At 40.9% G+C, this 24,204-nt stretch overlaps 1 protein-coding gene across 1 annotated transcript in view; it reads left to right on the top strand.

Moving 5' to 3' along the window:
- The window catches only part of ATP9B (ATPase phospholipid transporting 9B (putative)), a 1,157,977-nt gene that overhangs the window by 589,035 nt on the left and 544,738 nt on the right, over positions 1 to 24,204 (top strand). Inside the window, exon 12 of the mRNA XM_029590836.1 lies at positions 7,464 to 7,540. Coding sequence (XP_029446696.1) covers positions 7,464 to 7,540 — 77 coding nt within the window. The remainder of the gene's footprint in view (positions 1 to 7,463; positions 7,541 to 24,204) is intronic.

The raw sequence follows: 24,204 nt of genomic DNA, 5'->3' as shown, positions 1-24,204 counted from the left end.
TTGGAATCATCATCGGAAGACAAGATAAGGCAACGGATGCGGACTAGGGACCCCGGCATTGACGACCTTATCGCAGTTATGGGAGAGCGTACCAAAGGAATTAAGGAAAAAAATCAAGAAGCGAACATACATTGATATCTTTAGAATCATGGAGGGTCGGTGGAGAGCCAACTATAAGAAGGGTGACAAACAGCGAGATCACGCATCAGGTGTGGGTAATATAGTCAATTAGACGAGGGCCTTCCTGCGAGTGTGATAGGACATGATGACCCATGGCAGTATGGTTACATGCTCAGTGGAATCTTATGGCCATTCAGTTTGTGGGCACTGTAATTGGTGTGAACATTCTATTGTAGGGAAAGAGTGGATTGAGCCGGTGACAGAATATAGAATTTGGAGGAAGGCAAATACGGATTGCAATTCTATGAACGTGATCTATGCAATATGTCCATGTCCTAAGATTTATGTGGGGTGCACCACATGTTCTATTAGAGTAAGGTTGGTGGAACATAGATCACGTTTCAATACGGCGAAGATGACTTCACCGATGGTACAACATCTAATGGAGGCTGGACATGATTTTGCACAAATGAAGTGGACCATAATAGAACAGCTTAGTAACTCAGTTCGTGGAGGAGATCTTAATGCTAAATTTAATTACTGTGAAGCCTTTTGGATTTATACCTTAAACACTATTTGTCCAAGGGGGATGAATGAGAAACTCAATCTCGCCATGTTAATTTGACATTGTGGAAGTGTGGCGAATAGATGCAGCATATGGCGTGTCTCCCATTGGTTAAAGAGCAAAGGTGTGATAACGGGTTGGTTGATTTGAGAAGCCCTGCTGATACATAAAGCATGTCTCACGCTAGGATCAGCTGATTTCGAACGGCGTTTGTTTCTTAAAACATGGTGCGGCAAGAGAGGACGCTCTGAAGAAACAAGGCATATGGAGAGGACCTGTCAAACATTTACACAGATTAACACCCCCTGAGGAAGGACAGTTTGTTTGAAACGTGGACACGTTGGGATTGTTTATATCTATTTGGGACTTTTAGTAGGGTTCATTCTTAGTTCATGTTTTATATTGAAGTGTGTGAAATAAGATTAAAAAAATAGTTAAAAAGAAAATATATATCATAAAAGTTGATGCCATTCGATTGAAAGAATTTGGGACTTTACCAAATTAAGAAAAATATGGAGGTGTTTAGAAGTTGATGATTATACTAGTATCACAGTGCTGGGGCACTAATAATTATATGAAACTTACAACCCCTTCTAAAATAATTTTTTCTAAATACACAAAAAAAAGTTTTCAATATAAAATATTAAAAAAAAAAAAGATATTAAAGAACATGAGGACCAAATTTTTCTGGTAAGGTAAAAGAATTGAAATTGTTCCAAAATAAATATTTGTTTAATATAGCAGTAACGGGACTTTTTGGTCCAATCTGATTGATATAATACTAGAAGCATATAGAGAATATGAAGACTGGGCGTGACTTAATTACAACGAGCGTTTCAGGGACAAGAATTAAGAGAATCGTTAAATGTCTTGGGGCACACAGGATGTCAGCTTGTGGCTCAGACACATGAAGAACAACGCCCCGACGCAGGAAACAGTGCTTGCCTGTCACCCCACTCAAGACAGCAAATGGGAAAGATGAGCAATAGTATGCCCAAGGCAGGAACATGTTGGAGATATAACAAATCCTCTTGTGCATTTCAGGATTGTAAATTCAAGCATCTGTGCTCGATATGCATGGCACCACACCCAGTGGTAAAGTGCTCGAAGAAGACCACTACAGGGAGTAATCCAAAATCCTAATAAATAGTAGATTCGAAAAAGCACGATCCCCCAATCAATCTGGAAGCAATGAAGAGATGGATAGATCGATAGCCAAAGAGGAAGCACGCCTATAGATTGATTCAAGGTTTTCAACATGGATTCATTATACCTTGCCAAGGCATCATGGAAGGAACGCATGTGAAGAACACCCCTACAGTGGCAAGGCATCGGACCTGGTATAGCAAAAAATAGAAGCGGAGTTTGCAATGGGTAGGATGGCCAGGCCATTTTCGTCCCCTCCTTTTAGAAAGATGATGATCTCCCCATTGGCCGTTATACCCAAGAAAGAGTTGGGAAGATATCTGTTGATTCAAAATTTCTTGCCCATGCGGAGCCTCCATGAATGACCACATACCACAGGCTGAATGCTCGGTACAGTATGCATCATTTGACAGTGCTATCAATGTTATATGCAGCTGCGGCAAGGGAGCTCTGATGGCCAAGACAGACATTGAATCTGCATTTCGCCTTCTCCCAGTACATCCATGCAGTTTCCCACTATTGGGATTCCATTTCAGAGGAGAATATTACTTCGACAAGTGTGTATGCCCATGGGGTGTTCAGTCTCTTGCGCATACTTCAAAATATTCAGTTCGTTCATTGGGTCACAGCCCAGCAGGCTGTCTTGAACAATATAATTCACAACTTAGACAATTTTCTCTTCTTGGGAACAAGACAAACATATAGAGCAAGCTTGCTCCTGCCTGCTAAATGCTTTCCACAGCATAGCCAAGCAATTCGGAGTACTGATAGCACATGAGAAAACTGAAGGCCCACGACGACAATAAAGTTTCTAGGCATTGAACTCCATTCCACCCTGATGATATCCAGACTTCCTCAAGGTAAACTATAGGAGATGCGGGAGAAGTTGAAGCAGGTAATATCATCCAAGAAGATGACATTGGCCAAAGTACAATCCCCTTATCGGTACCAGAAGCGGACAAGGAAGGCAAACCAGTGCTGGAGCATCTGTGGAGAATTGGGATAACACCACGAGCGACCTTCTCCAGCAATCTGTAGCCCTGGTGACATGGAGCGTGTACTGCAGGGCATATAAGAACAAGTCAAAATTTCTGAAAGAGTGGGGATGGGTAGACGGGCTGGTGCCCAAGAAGCTAATCACCAGATTTATTGTTTGGGCCAAAGATAATGGGAAATCCAGGGGCGATGTAACTAATCAGCTGGCGGGATTTACATTCTTCGCAAAAGTGCAGATGTGGGGCAAACCAACAAAAAGCTTCTTGATAAAAAAAAAAGATGCTCACTCGATGGGCCAGAAAGGCAGAGCTAGCAATGGACCCGCGACTACCTATTGCACACGATCGGCGTATTCGGTTGTGGTTAGGTTTGCCAGCCATATGTCATTCACACTTTGAGACAAAATTGTTTAGGGCCGCGTTCTCGTAGGCTGCATCCAGAAGAGACGGGGGCAGCAGAGATATTCTATTGCAGAGAGTGAAAGTTTCTGATGAAGTCAGTACAGATATTGATACAGAAGTCAAAAACAGACCAGAGGGGAGTGAAATTAAGCCTTAACAGGACAGCGTCATTAATGACCTGCCCAGTGCAAAATGTGTCGAATTTCTTAGCAATACGACCAGAATGGGGAGAATTCTTATTGATCCATGTGGATCATTCCCCACTCACCAGATACCAATTCACAGCAGTATTGAATCTAACCTTATCAGAAATCGGCTGCAATCCTAAAGACTTTAGGACACATTCATTCAGAATAGGCACAGCCACTAGCGCCTCACAGGCAGGGTTGAATATAGAAACCATTCAGAAACTAGGGAGGTGGAAGTCAGATTAGAACAGGATTAATATGATTCTAAAACCTTTCTTTGGCCTCTTTTGCAGAATTATTACAACAGCAAAGGTATGTTTGGATCGTTGGACACTCCTTTGTTCATTGGGCATCAAGGAGGGCCGGAATTCATTCATATGGGTCTCATTTAGGCTTAGTGGCACAAAATGTTAGTATAGTTTGGATGGGGGAACAAGGAAGGACAAGAGATCAGTTGCTCCCCTTTTTTGCAACTCAAGGAGGACATGCTGGCGGAGCCTGGTATCATCATCATTCACCTAGGAGGCAATGATCTGGGAAAATCATCATGTGTCCAACTGATATGACGCATGAAGAATGACTTGAGGGAATTGGTTTCATGGTTTCAGTGGACATGTTTCATGTGGTCCGATATTATACATCGGCTGAAATGGCGAGACAGCAAGTTATGGAAAAGAGGGCGAAGGAAGTTGAACCGACAGGTGGGGCGATGGGCCCGGAGTTTAGGGGGGGGTGCCATATATTACATGGTTGGGCTGATGATCTCTGTGAAAGGACTGTATAGACAAGATCGGATTCATCTTTTGGATATTGGATATGATCTTTTCAAAAATGCATTACAGGAAGCTATAGACGATTTTCTGAAGTGAAGAGGCTGCAGCTTTGGGGGAGCACGAGGCAAGTTGCACTACCTCATGCTGGTGGTGGGGAGCACGAGCCGCTGGGCCGAATTAATAGGCTTTGGCTGGGGCCCCCCTTGCTCAGAGGTCACGGCGGGGGACCGGCTTGAAGCTGCCTTGCTAGGAGACATGGCGGGCGGCATCGGTGACACGGCGAGTGTTTAATGGGATAGCAGCTCGTGCTGACTTATTTTAGTGAAGTTATGATCTTGATGTTAAAAAAATAAAATAAAATAAAGCTGTAGCCTCTTCATCCATAAAAAAGTCTTGGGTCAGTTTGTTAAGGATACGAGTCACATGGAAGAGAGGGCATGTGGGCGACAACTAGTCAGGAATCTCGTGGTTAATAATGGGCTCACACTGAATGCTCGTAAGCCCCGAATAACGAGGAGGCCCGGAAAAGGCCACAGGCCCGATGCGCTCCTGTGCCTAGACGGCAGCGCGTACGTCCCCGGCGTCAGCGGTGACGTCATCAGACTGTGACACCACACAGGGTCACGGTCCGATGACGTCACCATGCACTTAAAAGCCCCACTCCTGCCTCACGCCAGCCTTTTACGACACGTCTCCACCGGGATAACCCTCCCACCCACACACCCTAATTTAAAAAAAAAAAAAAATCATTATTGTGGTTAAAGGCAGTTTAATATGTTAATGAGTTTACTAGTTTACTATACCTTACATGAAAGTGTAACCATGTTGAATATGAGTTTAAAAAAAAGAAAAGTTGCAGCTTTAAGCAGGGAGCACGAGCCGCCTGGCCAAATTAATAGGCTTTGGGTGGGCTCCCCCTTGCTTGGAGGTCATGCTGGGGGGGGGGGGGGGCGGGTTCAGGAAGCTGCCTTGCTAGGAGACACTGCGAGCGGCACCGGTGACACGGTGAGTTTCTAATGGGATAGCGGCTCGTGTTGGCTATTTTAGTGAAGTTATGATAACGATGTTAAAAAAAAATGTCTTAGGTCAGTTTGTTAAGGATACAAGTTGCATAGAAGTGAGAACATGCGGGCAACAGCTAGTCAGGGATCTCGGCGTTAAGTCTTCATGTGCTCCAAGCCACCACAAAAAAGCAAAAAATATTGCTTTTCTGTGGTTCCTCCTGCTTAGTATCGTCCCGAAGCAGCATGAAAAAAAAAATCTTGTCTGTGGTCAGGTAAGGGAAAATGGATGCTCAATTTACGAATGTCAGTTTTCCTAACTCGTGGCTGTGCGTGGGTTAGGAAAACGGACATTCGTTAACTGAGCGTCCATTTTCCAAATCAGTACACAACCACATCTCTTGGGCGCCCAGTGCCATGGACGCATTAAGGACGCACAATTTATTCCTAGCGTGTCCTTTTTAGCCCAACAGCTCATTTGCGTATTGCATCGGATGCCCAGGAAAGGGGGAGATGTGTGTGCGTTGAAAAAATGTGCCCAATTTGGACGAATGTTTTTTCGCACTTGGTATTGCATCGGCCTGTATGTGGGTCTTACTGTATGTGTCCTTAATTTCACAGGCTAATGTGTTGGGGTTAAGGGGATCAAAATGGCATAATCTGTGTTTATTGGGTTTGTGTATTTAGACCACAATTGATCTTAGAAACAGCAAGATCCTGGACTTCCTAAAAGGGTCACTTCTCAAGCAAATGTTAAGAGTCTACAAGGGAAGTGACATCACCAGACAGTGTAGTTCATTTTAATAAATGGCAGAGAGGGGGTCATATACCGGTCAGTATCCTGGACTTGGAGCTATGAGGATAGCTTTCAAAACTGTCACATGCGCCCATATGCACGTGTTTATGGGTGCACGGTAATTTACTACTGTATTTTATAACCTGCACGCAAATGATATGCTCATGTTATAAAATACGAGTACATATGCGTGCAAACATGCTCCTGCTGTGAGGGAGAAAGGAGGGATAGGAATCGAAGGGCCATGCCAGAGGAGGCCTGAATGGAAAATAGGAGGAGGGAGGAAGAGAGAGAGAGGGTCAAGTATAAAGGAGAAGGAAGAGAGAGAGAAGACCAGGGACTGAAGAAGAAGGGAGAAAGGACCCTGGGTAAGGGCCAGGGTGATGGGGAGGGGAAAGTGGATCCAGGATAGGAAGAGAGTGAGAGGACCATGTACTAGGAAGATAGAAATGGAGAAATAACTCAGGAATAGGGAGAGAAAGGGAATAAGAAAGAGATGGCCATGGATTAGGATGGGGGAATTCTGGGAGATAGTTAAGAGGAGAATGAGAATGCAGAAAGGGGAAGAGAGAGAGGAGAAAAGGGAAGAGAAAGTACTAAAATATCCACTCAAGGTAAGAGACAGAAAAAGAAGAAAAGAGGGCACCTGAGAGAGAGCGAAGGGAACAGAGAGAAGAGATGAGAATGAGAAAAAAGGGGCACAATCAGGCAAAAAAGCAAGCTAGAGAAATCAGATTGGAAACATTTTTTTTATTTTAAAAAGTATGCATGGAATTATACCTATGTAAATGACGCTCTCCAAAAAGGTGTAGCTTTATGCAAGTGAATACATATGTACTCTGTCAATTACCTGAGTATTTTCAAAGCAAACTTGTGCTAACATAGAGGATAACATATTGGTGCTAACGTAGAGGATAGTGCACTAAAATTGCATTGGTCATTTTTAGCTTGCTGTTATAGACCTCCTAGAGATTTTGCCCGATCGTAAAATTTATGACAGGGCTAGCCAACTCTGGTCTTCAAGAGCTACAAACAGGCTTGGTTTTCAGGATATCTAAAATGAATATGCCTGAGGTGAATTTGCATACAGTGGAGGCAGTGCATGCAAAACTATCTCATGCATATTCGTTATGGATATCCTGAAAATCATAATTGAGGTGCTTGAGAACTGGAGTTGGCCGCCCCTGACCAGCAGTGGTGGATTGAAATTGTTAATAGGGTACTTCTGTAAAGTAGCTGTAAAACTCCAAAGCCCATTTTGGATAAATATTCCATTTTATAATAGTAGAGGTATATGCTTGCTACAAAACAAATGATTATAGACATACGTATATGGTATATGTGTTTATTATAGCATTATAGTTATGAAGTTAACCCCTAAAATTTGTGCTTCTTAATTTTTGGATTTATGAGCAGGTTTTAACAATTGTTTCTATTTTCTTTGATAAAGCTTCTGTATCGTGAATATGTTTTTCAGGAACAGTAATAGGTGTTGTCATTTACACTGGAAAAGAAACTCGAAGTGTCCTGAATACATCTAACCCAAAAAACAAGGTAGGTTCCCTTCACCAGTAAGCTAAACATCCTTTTTTTGTCTCTTATATTTTCATTAATATGTACAAGCAATTTGTAAAGCTGATTTTATTTTAGAACAGATTTTGAAGATAGTTCAAGCTATATTTTAGCTTGTAAGTCTGTTATATATTAAGGAATCCCATTGATGTATCATTACTAATCAAGGAATTGCCATCTGAGTTATAGGGAATGCATTTTAAAATAAACGTTAAAGAAATATGAAATGTGCTGTAGCTCATGTATTCCATCTGCATTTTTGACTAAATTCAATATACATTATGTGTTTCTACACAAATTAAACTGGTAAAAGTTTAACCTTTTCTAACCTTTGGAGTATTCTTCTCTTACCCCATATGATATATGTACAGACTTTTTTTTTTTTTTTTATTTGATAGCAATTTTTTCCACTTAATCTTGGAAACATGATGAAAACCTAACACAAAATCATGTACATAAAAATCCCCACAATTTTCTCTTGCTTAGCGTAGTCTTATATAATTGTGCACTGCTTTACTACTGTGCAGGTTTCTTAGAGTCCTCTGAGATCTTTATAGTCTGTGAAAAAGAAAGGAAAAGGACTCTCTTCCAAATTGTTTATTAGCCAGAGTATTTGTGCTTTTAGACTTATTTGGCAGATCCTATGAGTTGTCACTTCAGCAGCCTACCTGAACAAGTGAAAGGAGATTTACATTGACAAGAGGGTGACCCACTGCCTGGTTTTGGACCAGACAGTCCGGTTTTCCAGTCTGTTTTCCAGTGTCCGGTTACAAGGGTAATCGGATACTGTAAAACCCGGTCAGGCAAGGCCAGGGGTCAATCAGTGGTGGCAACCTGGAGGCACTCCGGTCACCTGCCTGCTATTTTCTGGTGCAGCCACAGGATTACATAGCCTGGGCTCCAAGCATTCGTGCATTATCTTTAGTTTGGAGAGATGGAGCCGTACCACATGGGACTTAGATGAGGTCAAAATGAAGCAGCATGCCAGCTCCACAGCTGTGGGAGTCACAGATGAGGAGAGTTGAACCCAAGCCCCGAAGACAGACAGGCAGCATCCGCCTATGAAACAATCAAAGCCTGATTTGAAATGGAAGAAAAGGAGGTGGAGGCTGCAGCCGCCCAAAGTGTCCGGTCCTGCTTTGTTGAAAAGTTGGCAATCCTAGTGGACAAGTATTATGGGTAATTGAAATTCTCATTCATTGTGAGCTTAAGTTTTAACTATTTTCTTTTTCTTTTCAAATTATTGTGTATTTAGGAGTTTAGAATGGGTTTTACAATATTTTCCTTAGGTCCCTTGTGTATCATCATATGGAAATTTGATATAAAGTAGTATGGTTGAATGCACAGAAATAAAGGTTAACAAAAACAAAATAAGGTGATACTTTTTTATATGACTAACCTAATATGTTTCTAGCCAGGCAATGTATTAAGTTAGCCTAATAAAAAGATTGCCTTTTTTGTTATGTTCTTTCCATGGAAATTTGAGAGTCACAATCAGTAAAAGCTATTGCGAGCAATCTGTTAATATCCTGCTGTTGACTTTACCAGAGTTGAAAATGACTATATTTTGTGTTTTCTAAGATCTAGTTGCCATAGGAGGATGCAAAAATCATTATTTTTATTAAGCCTGATCAATACGTATAGGAGAGAATTCTGAGTCCTTCTGAAAAGCAAGACAATAAAGGCAACTTAACCATATCAGGATGCCAGGTGCATAACATGGCCTACGCCTCCTGAGTCAGAAGGGCCTCTGAGACAACAATAGGGATTTTGAATTTACCAACAGCTGCAGTTTCAATGGGTAGGGATGCAGAGATAGAATTGAGGGGTCAGAGTTGAGGAGGAACTAAGGATCAGTTCTCCATCAGGTACAACATTAACACAGCAGGGAAGCACAGGATGTGTGTATAAAGATGAAATGGAATAGATAGACTAGCAGAGGCAGAAAGAGGAAAAGGATAAACAGTACAACTGGAGGAGCTAACAAAGGAACCAAGAGCAGGCTACAAACAAGGCAAGCAGAAGAGCTGAATAGTGCTAAGAATTACTATTGCTCACCCCTACCACAGTGGCTTCTGCATTGTCCTCTTCACAAAGCAAAGACCTCCTCCACAATGGAAAGAATAGGGGGACAGATTGACCCAGCAAGCTAGTGTTTCAGTCCACATCACCTCCCTGGAACAATGAATCAGCCAATTGCCCAGTGCCACTCTGTTTGAGCTTTGCAGTCTGCTGTGTTCTGGTAGCTCGTTCATCTTCAGCCATGAATGGAAGAGTATAGAGCTTTGAATAACTTGCTGTACGAACAGTCTAACCCCTAGAGTATTGAGCTGGGAGCATGCATGACATATTGGGGCAATATGCAGATTGCAGACTTATAAAGAGCCAGATACATTGTCAGAGGGCAATATGGAGTGCAACGGTGGCAGACGCGGCACAACAGAACTTAAATTTCTGGACAATCTAGATTGCAAGGGGAGGGGAAAGAACAACAGGAAAGACTGTAAGAACAAAGTGAGAGCATCCCGAAGTCCTTTGTGAATGCTTAAAAGATCGGGACACCTGGAAAGTAAGGGAACAGCATCCAGCATGATGGCACTGGTAGGATCAAAGAGATGTTGACAAAATCCATAGGCACCATAAAGAAAGTGGTGAAAGAATGAAAAAAAGACAACACACAGGAGGAGGAGCCATAGAGTTCCCAAATTTATGGGTTACCACATACAGTGGCAGGGAGATGGAATCGATGAAAAGCAAGTGAAGCAGTTAGATCCACCATTGGTATCAAATGAGGAGAAGATGGCGATCAGAGAGAGTGAACAAGATGTGATGCTTTCAGTAACGTACTTGCTGAACTCAAGCAGAACCTGGTCCGAAGAAGAGATTAAGCCAAGGAGTAGAGAGACTGGCAAGAAAACTTCAGCGACAGAGCAAAGGGGTCAACAGAGGCATCAATTGTGGCTATACCAAACCAACCAAAACTCTCCCAGTGAGGTAAATGCATTGCTGCAAAATGTGGCTTGAGTTTCAACACAGGGATATTAGAAAGTACTTGATGGGCAGGTACATTTGAGTAATGTCACACAATTTGGGAATGGGAACCTGCCAGATAACACCCATGAGAAGAAGGGAAGTAGCACAAGATTTAATAGCCCAGCATATTTGGATTGCAAAAACAGATGATGAAATAAGGGACAATAGGGAGAAATTCTCAATGTTAAATCATGCAGGTGCTAGCTGGGGGAGAAGAAAGGGCCAACAAAACAGATATAGGGAATGTTCAAGCCACTATTCTGGTAACTCACAATGAAGTGGCTAAATCAAAGAACATGAGTACAAGAAAAAGATAATGTAGAGGCAAAAAAATACAGGGTATAGCAGTGGAATGCAAACAGTGATTTCTAAACCAGCACAGTATACTGGTATATGTATTGCAAGTATACTGGGTGACCACATACCCTAAGGGGTAAAAGAAAACATTTGGATACTTGAATATATTGATATGTTTTCATTATTTATTAAAGCAAGGAAGAGGTAATGAAGGTGGAAGCTGCCTTGGAAATGTAAACCAGCTGACAAAGCTAAAGAAGTAACAAATATAGCTAACTGGTCATCAGCCTTCAGAATATTGGCTAGTATAACTGGTAAGATGGCGCCAGAGAAAATACAATCATAAAGCATTCACAAACACACCAAGTCATCAAACCTCATTGTGCTCCAGTGTAAGAATATAATCTAGGGCCAGCTCAGTTGGTAAGTGCTGTGCATCCCAACCATAGTTGGGATAAGAAAGACATAGACCTGTGATTGGCCAAAATGACCCCCAAAATTTATGCAGGTGGGACCTCAGAGCGAGCAGTCAGGAATTCATACTGGGACAGATACATATTAAGGTAATTGGTCATTTTGAAGGGAGAGCAGACCTTTGAATTAGAAGAGGATCATGAGAGAGAGATCTCAGACCAAGCCATGCAGTGGGCTGCATAGGCTGTATAACATTGCAACTTGCAGATTACAGAGCAGTTGTAGGCACAGGCACACTTGTGGGATATGCACAGAGAATCATTTGCAGAATAGGTGTCCTGAGAAAAGAATTGTTGCCAGAGGCACGTACTAAGAGCTCCTGAAAGGTAGCACTTTCACCCATTTATGTTGGAGCGCTAAAAAAAAAAAGTGTTGCATTGGGTAGGAAGCTAATTGGCTTTTGGAAGGTTATGAAGAAGGCTTTATTAGCCCGTAGGAATGCTCCTAGGGACCCATGATGGTGAAAAATATGAATTTAGTATACCTTTTATACCTCAATCATTTAATGTTCTACCTGGCTCCCTTGTAGACTTTTTCTTTTGAAAGTACCTGAAAAAGTTTTTATTAGTTTTTGCTTCCACAGCAGTTGGTCAAAAGTCAAATATTATGAAGAGCTGCAGAAGACATTGTGAGACTGAGACTAGGCTTCTAAATGCAAGATGCAATTTAATGTGGACAAGTGCAAAGTAATGCATATAGGGAAAAATAATCCCAACTACAAGTACATGATGCTGGGTTCCGTGTTACTAATCACTACCCAGGAAAAGGACTTAGGAGTCCTTGTGGATAATACTTTGAAATCTTTGGCTCAGTTTAGTGGCAGTGAAATAGAATATTAGAAATTATTTAGAAAGAAATAGAGAACAAAACTGAGAATATCATACTTTTGTATAGATCCATGGTGTGACTGCACCTTGAGTATTGTGTGCAGTTCTGGTCACCACATCTGGGTCTCAAAAAAATACATAGCGAATATAGAAAAATATAGAAAACTAGAAATGATGGCAGAAAAGAACCAAATAGTCCATACAGGCTGCCTAGCAAGCTTCGTAAGGTAGTGGTCCAAGTTCACAGCTCTGTCAGGTTGTACCAGATGAGAAAATCGTTAATAAGGAGTTCCCTTATGGTTCACTCTCTCTCCTTAACACACCTTACTATAAGAGTTTAACACATCATTGTACCTAAGAGATAATGTGTCAGTGAGAAAAATAAGTATTTAAAAGGACAGAGCAGCTCAGTAAAATCAGACAAAGTAATCAGTAAAAATATATGCTTTTTTTGTTATCTGTCAGTTAATTGATCAAGCCTTGAAAAAGATAAAGATAATAAAGATTGTTATGCTCACCAATAGGTTAAATCTGTAGCCTCAGGCTGCAGCCTGCCGATGCAGTTTGGATGTGCAGCCAAAAGATTAGTAATCTTAACATTTTTATACCTTTTATTTTTTTACATAAAACACCTTATAACACTATAATGTTTACAATAAACACCTTATAATAGTCTTACAAATATTTAATAAACATTACGGATAATGTCTGAAAATTTAAAACAAAGCCATCTAAGTCTACCTTTTTATTGATTATTTAAATGAGATGCCTTATAATGTCTGAGTTCCTGCATAACTATACTAGCAACTGTACCCGTTCTACGCCCGGGCGGCAAGCCTTAACCCTCTAAATACCGCATTCGCACTAGTTCATCTTCAAATAAGTGGATTATCACTAGACCGGATTATGTTATGTCTCTCTTGTATTTAATCTAATTTAATACCCTCTTCGGGCCTTTTCTTCCAGCTGCCTAAGCTTCCAAGTTTACAGTCCTCGTTAAATGTAACTTTTGTTTTGTTTCTTGATTATAAAAAAGTTGTTCCTTCTGTTATCTACCCTTGTTCGATGTAAACTAATCTGATATGGTATTTAACCATGAAGGTCGGTATAGAAAAATGCTAAATAAATAAATAAAATAAATAAATAACTGCATCTCTATTAGAGAGCTTAATTTGCACTGAGAATTTTGATCGGACCTGTAATCTTATTGTTTACCTTTAAAAGGAACATAACATTCCCGATTAATGATTAACATAGAATCTAGTATGTTCCCTACTTTTTAGCCCGCGAGCCAAATCTGAGAGAGAGAAGCCAAGTCCTTCAGAGATAAAAGTATTGAGAAAGAAGACACTTGTTCCTTTAAGGAACTTATCTGCAAGGAATTCCATTATCTACTTACAACTCATTTTTATGTCTCTAGGTGAAAATACAGAACTGATTGCCTCTCATTGTTGACATTAGACTGCTATAAATGATTCAGGGACAAAAGCTGTTCTCTGACAGCTAATGATTTCAGATGTGAGGTATGACTTGGGCCTGCCATATGGATTAGGGTAACCATGACAGTAGTTACTGCCACTCTATACAGGTTATTCCTATGTTTCTCTTAAGGGTAGTAACTGTTGCTCTATGCCTTTATCCCCAAACCTTATGATACACATTAAATTGCAGCTAGCAACATATTTTTTTTTACTGGGTGATGAGCTTTCTTGAAAATTCAGATAGTGCTGATTGACATGCTTTACTTATGGACTTGGCCATAGAAGCAGTCCTATGCTTTTTCTCTTATATCTGTGTATCGGTACCTAGACCATAGATGTCAGGACCTCTTGGTTGCTGCCTGTATCCTATTCCCCTTTTCCACTGCCATTGGACCATGGAGCAATGTTACAGTTGCATTAGAATCATCAAGGCTTAGTGGTGAAGGGTAGTTGTCTCCATACCTCTGTTAAAGGTAGTTACTGACACACTAGCAAGTTTACCCCTCTGCACACTTTTCTCATTTCCATCCTCTAGAGATACACAGTGTTTATCATTGATTGTTTTCAACTTCAGCATCACCTCCAGAATGGCATTCCAGGCCTCTACCACCCTCTTCATGAAGAAATATTTCCTGACATTGGTTCTGAGTCATCTCAACTGGAGTTTCAGTTCTTGACCCTAGTTCTATTGTTTTCTTTCCAACGGGAAAGGTTTGACGTCCATGCATCGTTAAAACCTTTCATGTATCTGAATGCAGGTTAGGCATGTGCAGAATCAAAAGGTAGGCAAAAAAACAGAAGTTTGTGTGTTTTGTATTAAATAGGTAGACAGGCAGGCAAAAAGCAGAAGTTTGTGTGTTTTGTATTTCCCAACACTCCCAATCTCTCTCACTCAACCCTAGCTCATCCTTTAATTTACAGTAGGAGACAATTTCACACTAAAAAAAAAAAAAATAAAATTATTCAGCCTTTTAACTTAAATTCAGAAATTCCTCACACCTTATCAAGAGTTTAATCATTCCCTTATAGGTTACTTCCAGATATATAGTGAATACACGAATACATTTAAAGGATGCCAATGGTTCGCATTCCTAGTCCATAGCAATCTAAAATTTAACTAGGAACTGAACAAATTTTAAGATGAAGGCTGCAAGAGGGGGTCCTTCCAGTCGTTTGCATCACGTGTTATGTGTATGATGTTTTACCCACCGGTGAGAAATTGTATGTGTTCATCCGAATCAAAGAGTTCCTGTCTCTCAGAGAATGAGTCCTATCTCTGGAGGCTAGAGTGGCAGACCTACAGGAGCTGAGGCAGACAGAGAGGTATATAAATGAGACCTTCAGAGACATAGTAGCCAAGTCCCAACTCCAGTCTGGCATCCCTGGTGCCTTCTTGGAGGAGGAAGATCTCATGATCAGAGAGTATCAGCCTGGTGCAGCAGTAAATAATCCTGTAGCAAGGACCTGCTCTCCAGGTAGTGCATTATCCTCTTGCATTAAGGATGTATCTCCCAGGGCTACTGCCCAGGAGGGAAATGTTAGGTTGTCCATCATAGTTGATTTGATTATTAGGAATGTAGACAGCTGGGTGGCTGATGGGTGTGAGGATTGCCTGATAACATGCCTATCTGGTGCAAAGATGGCGGTCCTCACGCATCACCTAGATAGGATTTTAGACAGTGCTGGGGAGAAGCCGGCTTTCGTGGTACTTGTGGGCACCAACGATATAGGAAAATGAGGGAGGGAGGTTCTGGAAGGCTCTTAGGTAGAAAGCTGAAGTCCAGAACTGCCAGGGTAGCATTCTCTGAAATGCCCCCTGTTTCACGTGCAGGTCCCCAGAGGCAGGAATAGCGCCGGAGTCTCAATGTGTGGATGAGATGATGGTGCAAGGAAGATGGATTCAGTTTTGTAAGGAACTGGGGAACCTTTTGCGGAAGGGGAAGTCTCTTCCGAAGGGGTGGACTCCACCTTAACCAGGGTGGAACCAGGCTGCTGGCGCTAACCTTTATAAAGGAGATTTAGAAGCTTTTAAACTAAATCAAAGGGGGAAAGCCGACAGTCTCTCAGCAGTGCATGGTTTGGAGGGAGGTGTCTTCGAAGGATACTAATGAAGCATTTGAGTTAGAGCATCCCAACAAGGAGGTTGCTATAATAACAAAAGTAGTCTAAGTACCTATAATTAAAAACTCACTTGAGCTAAAATATTCCAATTTATCCCTGTTAACTGAAAAGCAGAATGTTAATACAAACTAAAAACCACACATTGAAATGTTTGTATGTTAATGCCAGGAGTCTAAGAAGTAAGATGGGAGAATTAGAGTGTATAGCAGTGAATGATGACATACATTTAATTGGCATCTCAGAGGCATGGTGGAAAGAGGATAACCAATGGGATAGTGCTATTCCAGTGTATAAATTATATCGCAGTGACAGACAGGAGCATCTTGGTGGCAGGATGGCGCTTTATGTCCGGGGTGGCATAGAGTCCAACAGGATAAAGATCCTGCATGAGACTAAATGCACAATCAAATCTTTATGGTTAGAAATCCCTTGTGTGTTGGGGAGGAGTATAGTGATGGGAGTATACTACTGTCCATATAGCCAAGATGGTGAGAAGGACAATAAAAGCTAAGAGAAATTAGGGAAGCTAACCAAATTGGTAGTGCAGTAACAATGGGAGATTTCAGTTACCCCGATATTGACTGGGTAAGTGAAACATCAGGACATGCTAGAGAGATAAACTTCCTGGATGGAATAAATGACAGTTTAATGGAGCAATTGGTTCAGGAACTGATGAGAGAGGGAGCAATTTTAAATCTAGTTCTCAGTGGAGTGCAGGATTTGGTGAGAGAGGTAACAGTGGTGCGGCCATTTGGCAATAGAGATCATATGATCAAATTTGAACTAATGACTGGAAGGTGGACAGTAAGTAAATCCACGGCTCTATTACTAAACTTTTAAAAGGGAAACTTTGATAAAATGAGAAAAATAGTTTAAAAAAAATGAAAGGTGCAGCTACAAAGTGTAAAAGTATGCAACAGGCATGGGCATTGTTAAAAAATATCATCCTAGAAGCACAGTCCAGATGTATTCTATGCATTAAGAAAGGTGGAAGGAAGGTCAAACGATTGCCAGCATGGGGAAAAAGTGAAGTGAAAGAGGCTATTTTAGCCAAAAGATCTTCATTCAAAAATTGGAAGAAGGATCCATCAGAAGAAAATAGGATAAAGCATAAATAAGCATTAGCAAATTAAATGTAAGATATTGATAAGACAGGTTAAGGGAGTATTCGAAAAGAAGTTGGCTATAGAGGCAAAACCTCACAATAAAACCTTTTTAAAATACATCCAAAGCAGAAAGCCTGCCAGGTAGTCAATTGGACCATTAGATGATCAAGGGGTTAAAGGGGCACTTAGGGAGCATAAGGCCATCGCAGAAAAATTAAATGATTTATTTTGCTTTGGTGTTTAATGAAGTGGATGTTTGGGAGATACCCTTTCCGGAGACTGTTTTCAAGGGTAGTATTTCAGATGAATTGAACCAAATCGTGGTGAATCTGGAAGATGTGGTAGGCCGGATTGACAAACTGAAAAGTAGTAAATCACCTGGAACGGATGGTATACACCCTAGGGTTCTGATTGAACTAAAAAACTGAAATTTCAGACATATTTCAATTAATTTGTAACCCATCATTAAAATTGTCCGTTGTACCTGAAGATTGGAAGATGGCTAATATAACCCTGATATTTAAAAAGGGCTCCAGTGGTGATCCAGGAAACTATAGGCTGGTGAGCCTGACTTCAGTGCAGGAAAAATCATGGAAACTGTTATAAAGAATAAAATCACAAAACTTTAGGTAGACATGGTGTAATGGGACACAGCCAGCATGGATTTACCCAAGGGAAGTCTTGCCTCACAAATCTCCAACATTTTTTTGAAGTGGTTAATAAACATGTGGACAAAGGTAAACTGGTAGATGTGTATTTGGATTTCAGAAGGTGTTTGACAAGGTCCCGCATGAGAGGCTTCTAAGAAAACTAAAAAGTCATGGGATAGGATGCGATGTCCTTTTGTGGATTGCAAACTGGTTAAAAGAGAGGAAACAGAGTAGGGTTACATGGTCAGTTTTCACAGTGGAAAAAGGTAAACAGAGGAGTGCCTCAAGGATCTGTATTTGGACCAGGGCTTTTTCATATATTTATAAATGATCTGGAAATGGGTACGATGAGTTAGGTGATCAAATTTGCGGATGACACAATTATGCAGAGTAGTTAAATCTCAAGCAGATTGTGATAAATTGCAGGAGGACTTTGTGAGGCTGGAAGATTGGGCTTCCAAATGGCAGATGAAATTTAACATGGACAAGTACAAAGTGATGCATATAGGGAAAAAAAAAACCCTTGCTGTAGTTAGTGTTAGTTTCTATCTTAGGAGTTACCACCCAAGAAAAGGTTCTGTGTGTCATAGTGGATAATACATTGAAATTATCTCAGTCAGTGTGCTGTGGCAATCAAAAAAGGAAACAATTGTAGGAATTATTAGGAAGGAAATGGCAAAATTATGGATGTCATCATGCCTCTGAATCTCTCCATGGTGAGACCACATCTCGAATACTGTATACAATTCTGGTTGCCGTATCTCTAAAAATATATAGTTGTGCTGGAGAAAGTGCAGAGAAGGGCGACCAAAATAATAAGAGGCATGGAACGGCTGCCCTATGAGGAAAGGCTAAGGAAGTTAGGGCTTTTCAATTTGGAGAAGAGATGACTGAGGGAGGGGGGGGGGGAGGATATGATAGAGGTCTACAAAATCATGAAAGGACTTGAATAAGTTAATATAAATTGGTTATTTAATCTCTCAGATAATAGAAAAACTAAGGGGCACACCATGAAGTTAACAAGTAGCTCATTTAAAACAAATCTAAGAAAATTCTTTTTCACTCAGCACATAGTTGAGCTCTGGAATTCATTGCCAGAGGATATGATTATGGCAGTTAGTGTAACTGGGTTTAAAAAAGATTTGGATAGGTTCCTAGAAGAAAAATCCATAAACTGCTATTAATTAATAAGCAATAGTAGCTTGAGATTTATTTAATGTTTGGGTACTTGCCAGGTACTTGTGACTTGGATTGGCCACTGTTGGAAACAGGATACTGAGCTTGATGGACCCTTGGTCTGACCCAGTATGGCATATCATGGGTTCTTATGTTCTTGTGTTTTGGTTTGTTCATTTGTTTCATAGGTCACAGTCATTTGTTAGGTTCATTTCAAAAGGCAACAATAATTTTGTTTGTTCATTTTATTTGTTCATTTCTTTACCATTATCTCAATGCGGGTTATTTTGTGCTTCCAAATTGGGATTTTCTAATTATCACTAATAAACTGGTATGTAGACATCTTCAGAAAAACACATGAAAACTGTCATCATGGCAGCAAATGTGGCATGGCAGGCTCAAGGACTTGCAGTGGGACAAAATGGTACCAGCATAGTTCTCCAAGGCACCATCAAAAGAGCAAAATGGAAGCAAGAGAAGTCAGGTCACCCCAAGGATGAGAAAGTGGAGCAAAGGGCACCAACATCAATGGCATGAACTCCTCAAAGGTGTATGAGATGGGCAAAGCAGCAGCAAGTGTGGCATGGAGAGCCCAAGGCACTATGAAGGGGAAACAAAGCATAGATGGTCAAATCAACTGAATGAGTAACAGAGAAGGTTGAAAAAAATGATAAATGGTAAAAGGCTAAACAGATTAGGACTTTTTAGCTTGGAAAAGAGATGACTGAGAAGGGGATATGATTCAAATTTATAAAATCTTGTGTAGTGGTATGGGTAAATAGAGAACGGTTATTTACACTTTCAAACAGAACTTGGGCTAGGGGACGCTCCATGAAACTAGCAGTTGGCAAATTGAAAACAAATCATAGGAAGTATTTTTTCCACTTAGCATACAATCTAGAGGTAGAATCTTTTGCCAGAGGGCATGGTCAAGTCAACTAATTGACAGGCCGATACAGTAAAGTGTGCTTGGCTGAGCGCACTGTTTAACACCCAGTTGGACACGCGTTTTGACGCTCATCCACTATCCCTTGTTATTTAAAGGGTTTAGTGCATCGAAAATGTGTGTCCAACCCCCTCCCCCAAAACTAATAGCACTCATCACTTGCAAATGCATGTTGATGAGGCTATTACTTATGCACCCGGGATACCGAAAAAAAATGTGCGGCTAAGCCACGCATTTTACACTCAGAAATTAACGCAGGCATTAATTTCTGAGCAGCCCAAAAAAGTGTACAGAAAAGCAGAAAATACTGCTTTTCTGTACACACTCAGACTTAATATTCTAGTCGATATGAAGTCGGTGGAACAAAAAATGTAAATTAAATATAATAATAAAAGATGTGCCGGCCGGCCAGGTTAGGAAAACGGACGCTCAATTTTACCGGCGTCCGTTTTCCTAGCTGTCAGCGGATTCGGAAAACCGCTCGTAAAATTGAGCGTTAATTTCCTGAACTCGCTGACAACCACCTTTCCTAGTTTTCCACTAATAAGGAGGTGCTAGTAATGCACTATTGTCCCTAGTGCCTCCTTTTTGGCATGATCCCTCATTTAAATAAGGGTTGCACGCCCAGGAGAGGTGGCTGGGCGCACATTGGGAGAGCGGGCACTCAACATAAAGCCCCGTTCTCCCGCGCTTCTTATTTTATCAGCCTGATAGTGAGGTTCAAAAGAGGATTAGACAGTTTATTGAAGGAAAATCCATAAACTGTTTTTAGCCAGGTAGATGTGGGAAAGCCAGCACTTAACCCTGGGAGTGAGATACAGGAAATAGATCAACGATTGGGGATCTGACAGTTACTTGTAACCTAGATTGGCCACTGTCAGAGAGAATGTTGTGCTCGATGGATCTTGGTCTGACCCAAAATGGCACTTGTTATGCTTTTATCTAAATCTTGCCTTGGCAAGGCTTCTGTGAGTCCTTTATCTGTGTTTTTTTTATGTCTGTGTGTATCCTTCTAATATTTCTTGTTTTGTCTTCTGTACAACAAATTTTCAGGACACATTAGGGGGCTCATGAGGAGTCTGATAGGGTTTTGGGGGATTGAATCCATAAATATGCATGGACTATGCATATGTATGGCCTGGCGGAAAGTAAGCTGCTTTAGTTCTAGGTGGAACTTCTTATTGTTTTTTAGCCTAGCAATTTCTTCTTGCTCCTTTATACTTTCAGTTCAGTTGCAACCTACTGGCCTTATGGTTCCATGAGACTTCATTAGCAAGTAACTAGGGTTCTCCATGCAAACTCTCCTCCTGCCAGCTAGCCCAGCCATTACTGTTGACCGTCTTTAAGGCCTACAAACCTCCTCTGGAACCTTGTATAGATGAGTCTAACCAGTAGGTGTTACTGTTGTGTGATCACTAGAGATTCCCTTTCTTGAGGGTTGAGAATGTTAACTTCCAAAGCATCCAAGCCCCAGCCAGCCCAAAGTATAGAAAATGAGCTTGGTAATCGAATCTGGATTTCCCACATGACAGCAAAACTGAACCATTGGACTCGTCTCAGAGGGCTGAGTAACATATAGCCTACCACTAGACTAATAAGACATTTCTCTTCCCTACAGTTTTGTAACTTGTCTTTTTCTTCCCATCTCTTTCCCTCTTCATACTGTTGCTTTCCCTTGCTTTCACCTCTGTTCACTTTCCCCTTTTCTTCTCTGTTCTTTTCAGGCTTTGTTTTTTCCCAGTTACAAATTCACCCTCATTAATATAATAAAATTAAATTACTTTTAGTTCAGAAATTGGGCCAATTGAGTGCAACTATCCCTTTCAATTAATATTTCTTACTGTAAAATGTGCAGGCATATTCAGTTTACATTAGTACAGTATTAGATACATCAAGCCCATTAGAACAGACTAGTTGACATTTGCCAATGACAGCACAGCTGTAAGGCCACTGAGAACCTCCCAGACCACTAGATTACCCACTCAGCTACCACTTTGCCTCATAAGTATATGTCTCTGTCGATGTGGTGCAGTGGTCAAGCTACATTGTGGGAGTTGTCAAGATGTGGCTACATACTGCCAACTACAGCCAGATATCAACTCATCCAGCAAAGTGGCACAGGATATCTGAGCTCCTACGCTGCCACTGTTCTCAACCCTCTCTTTGCTGAATGAATAAAGTGTCAGGCCAATGTAGAATGTTAGGTTGGATTTTCAGAAGGCGTTTGACAAAGTTCCTCATGAGAGGCTTCTAGGAAAAGTGAAAAGTCATGTTGGGATAGGTGGTGATGTCCTTTCGTGGATTACAAACTGGCTAAAAGACAGGAAACAAAGAGTAGGATTAAATGGACAATTTTCTCAGTGGAAGGGAGTGGGCAGAGGAGTGCCTCAGGGATCTGTATTGGAACCCGTACTTTTCAATATATTTATAAATGATCTGGAAAGAAATACGACGAGTGAAATAATCAAATTTGCAGATGATACAAAATTATTCAGAGTAGTTAAATCACAAGCAGATTGTGATAAATTGCAGAAAGACCTTGTGAGACCGGAAAATTGGGCATCTAAATGGCAGATGAAATTTAATGTGGATAAGTGCAAGGTGATGCATATAGGGAAAAATAACTCATGATATAGGTATACAATATTAGGTTCCATATTAGGAGCTATCGCCCAAGAAAGAGATCTAGGCGTCATAGTTGATAACACATTGAAATCGTCTGTTCAGTGTGCTGCGGCAGTCAAAAAAGCATTCAAAAAAAGTACTAGAGTAATAAAATAAAATATTTTATTACAATTAACTTGTCATCTTTAAAACTATCTTAAAATTATCTCTAAGCACAATTAAATTTATTAAAAAAAACCCTCTTAAAACAATTCAATAAAAGTATCCTATTAATAAGCATCAATAAAAGGAAAAGTCTTTAATTGTTTTTTCTAAAAATGTTGGTGCATGAAATTGGTCTCAAATCAGAAGGCAAACTATTCCAAAAATCAAGGGCTGTCACTGAAAAAGTATATTGACAAGTCTCAGAGAGATGTACTTGACATATGGAAGGAACTTCTAAAAGCGCCTTCTGTAAAGAACATAATGATCTTGAGGTTTCAAAAGGGCATTAATCCAAGGAAAAGATTCTAGTGCTAGCAGATTATGAACTAGAAGGGCAACTTTAAATTTAATTCTGGATTTCATGAGAAGCCAATAAAGATTTGAGAGCACCAGAATGATATGATCCTGACATGGACAGCCCAAAATGAGCCTAGTGGCAGCATTCAATGGTAGCTGCAGTGATTTGATTGTGCTCTATGGAAGACCACAATACAAAGCATAGTCAAGAAGAGATATAATCAGAGCTTGAACTACTGATAGAGAGTCAGGCTGAAGCAATGGAACAAGTGAATGCAAGATGCAGTTTGTAAAAACGGGTTCTTACCAAGAATTTCACTTGTGATGTGAATGATAATTTGGAGTAAATAATTAATCCCAAACTCTTTGCCTTGTCAACTATCTTTATGTCGTGATTGTCAATGGAAAGAGCTAGGTGTACTGGCTCAGACTCGTGATGTTGGTAAAATGTATTTTGGTTTTTGACAAGTCAAGAGAGAGCTCATTTTGTGATAGACATGATTTAATTACTGCGATGCTGCATGAAACTGCCAGAGTAATCTCACCTAAGAATTAACAAAAATGGATGTAAAATTGAATATTTGTGTATATTTGTAAGCCTTTGCAGACATTAGTCAGAAGATCACAAAATGGAGTCAGATATTAAAAAGTAGCGCTGAAAGGGCTGATCCCTGCAGGACTCCCAACCGCATGTCATGCACATGTTCCATCATGCCAGACCTGTTGTTTCCTATCTGTCACACAGGGATGAAACCAATTCTGTATTGGTCCATTCATACCAAGATGCATAGCTTCTTCACTGAACACGATAGGGTCACAGGGTCTGTTCCTGATTAACCTAATCATTAAGGGCCAGATTTGAAAAGGTTACGCACGCCAGGCATATTTTCAAAAGGCCTGGCAATGCGTGTAAAGCCCCGGGGCTTTACTAAAGGGGCGGGAAGGAGGCGGGGATTGAACGGTCCGGGGGCGAGGCTAGAGGATCCAGGCACAGTTGTGGGGGGGGGGGGTTAGAGTAGGGTTAGGGGAAGGGGTGAGAAGGTTAGGTTAGGGGGAAGGGAACGGGGGAAGGCAGCTTGGCGCATGCAAGGTGCATAACTGTGCACCCTCTTGCACTCGTCAACCCCCGAGTTTATATAACCGCGTGCCGAGTAGCATGCAGACATGTAGGCTGCACGCTCTTCTTTTAAAATCTACCCCTAAATGTGTTGCCATTGTGAAAGACACAGGAGTATCCAGAGGCTCCATGGCCAGTTGGTTGGCCGGACTGGCCTTCTTTACGTAGGCAAATGGTTAGGGAGATCCCACTAAGAGCTTCTTGGTAAAAAAAAAAAAAAAAAAGACAAACTGGGCTAGAAAAGTTGGTTCTATGAAGGATTCGAGGCTTCCCATAACACATGAATTACTAG

The sequence above is a fragment of the Rhinatrema bivittatum genome, chromosome 2 (genome assembly GCF_901001135.1).
Source record: "Rhinatrema bivittatum chromosome 2, aRhiBiv1.1, whole genome shotgun sequence".
In the NCBI taxonomy this organism is placed as follows: domain Eukaryota; kingdom Metazoa; phylum Chordata; class Amphibia; order Gymnophiona; family Rhinatrematidae; genus Rhinatrema; species Rhinatrema bivittatum.
Note: the sequence above shows the minus strand (reverse complement) of the source record. Positions and strands in the feature narration are given on the sequence as shown.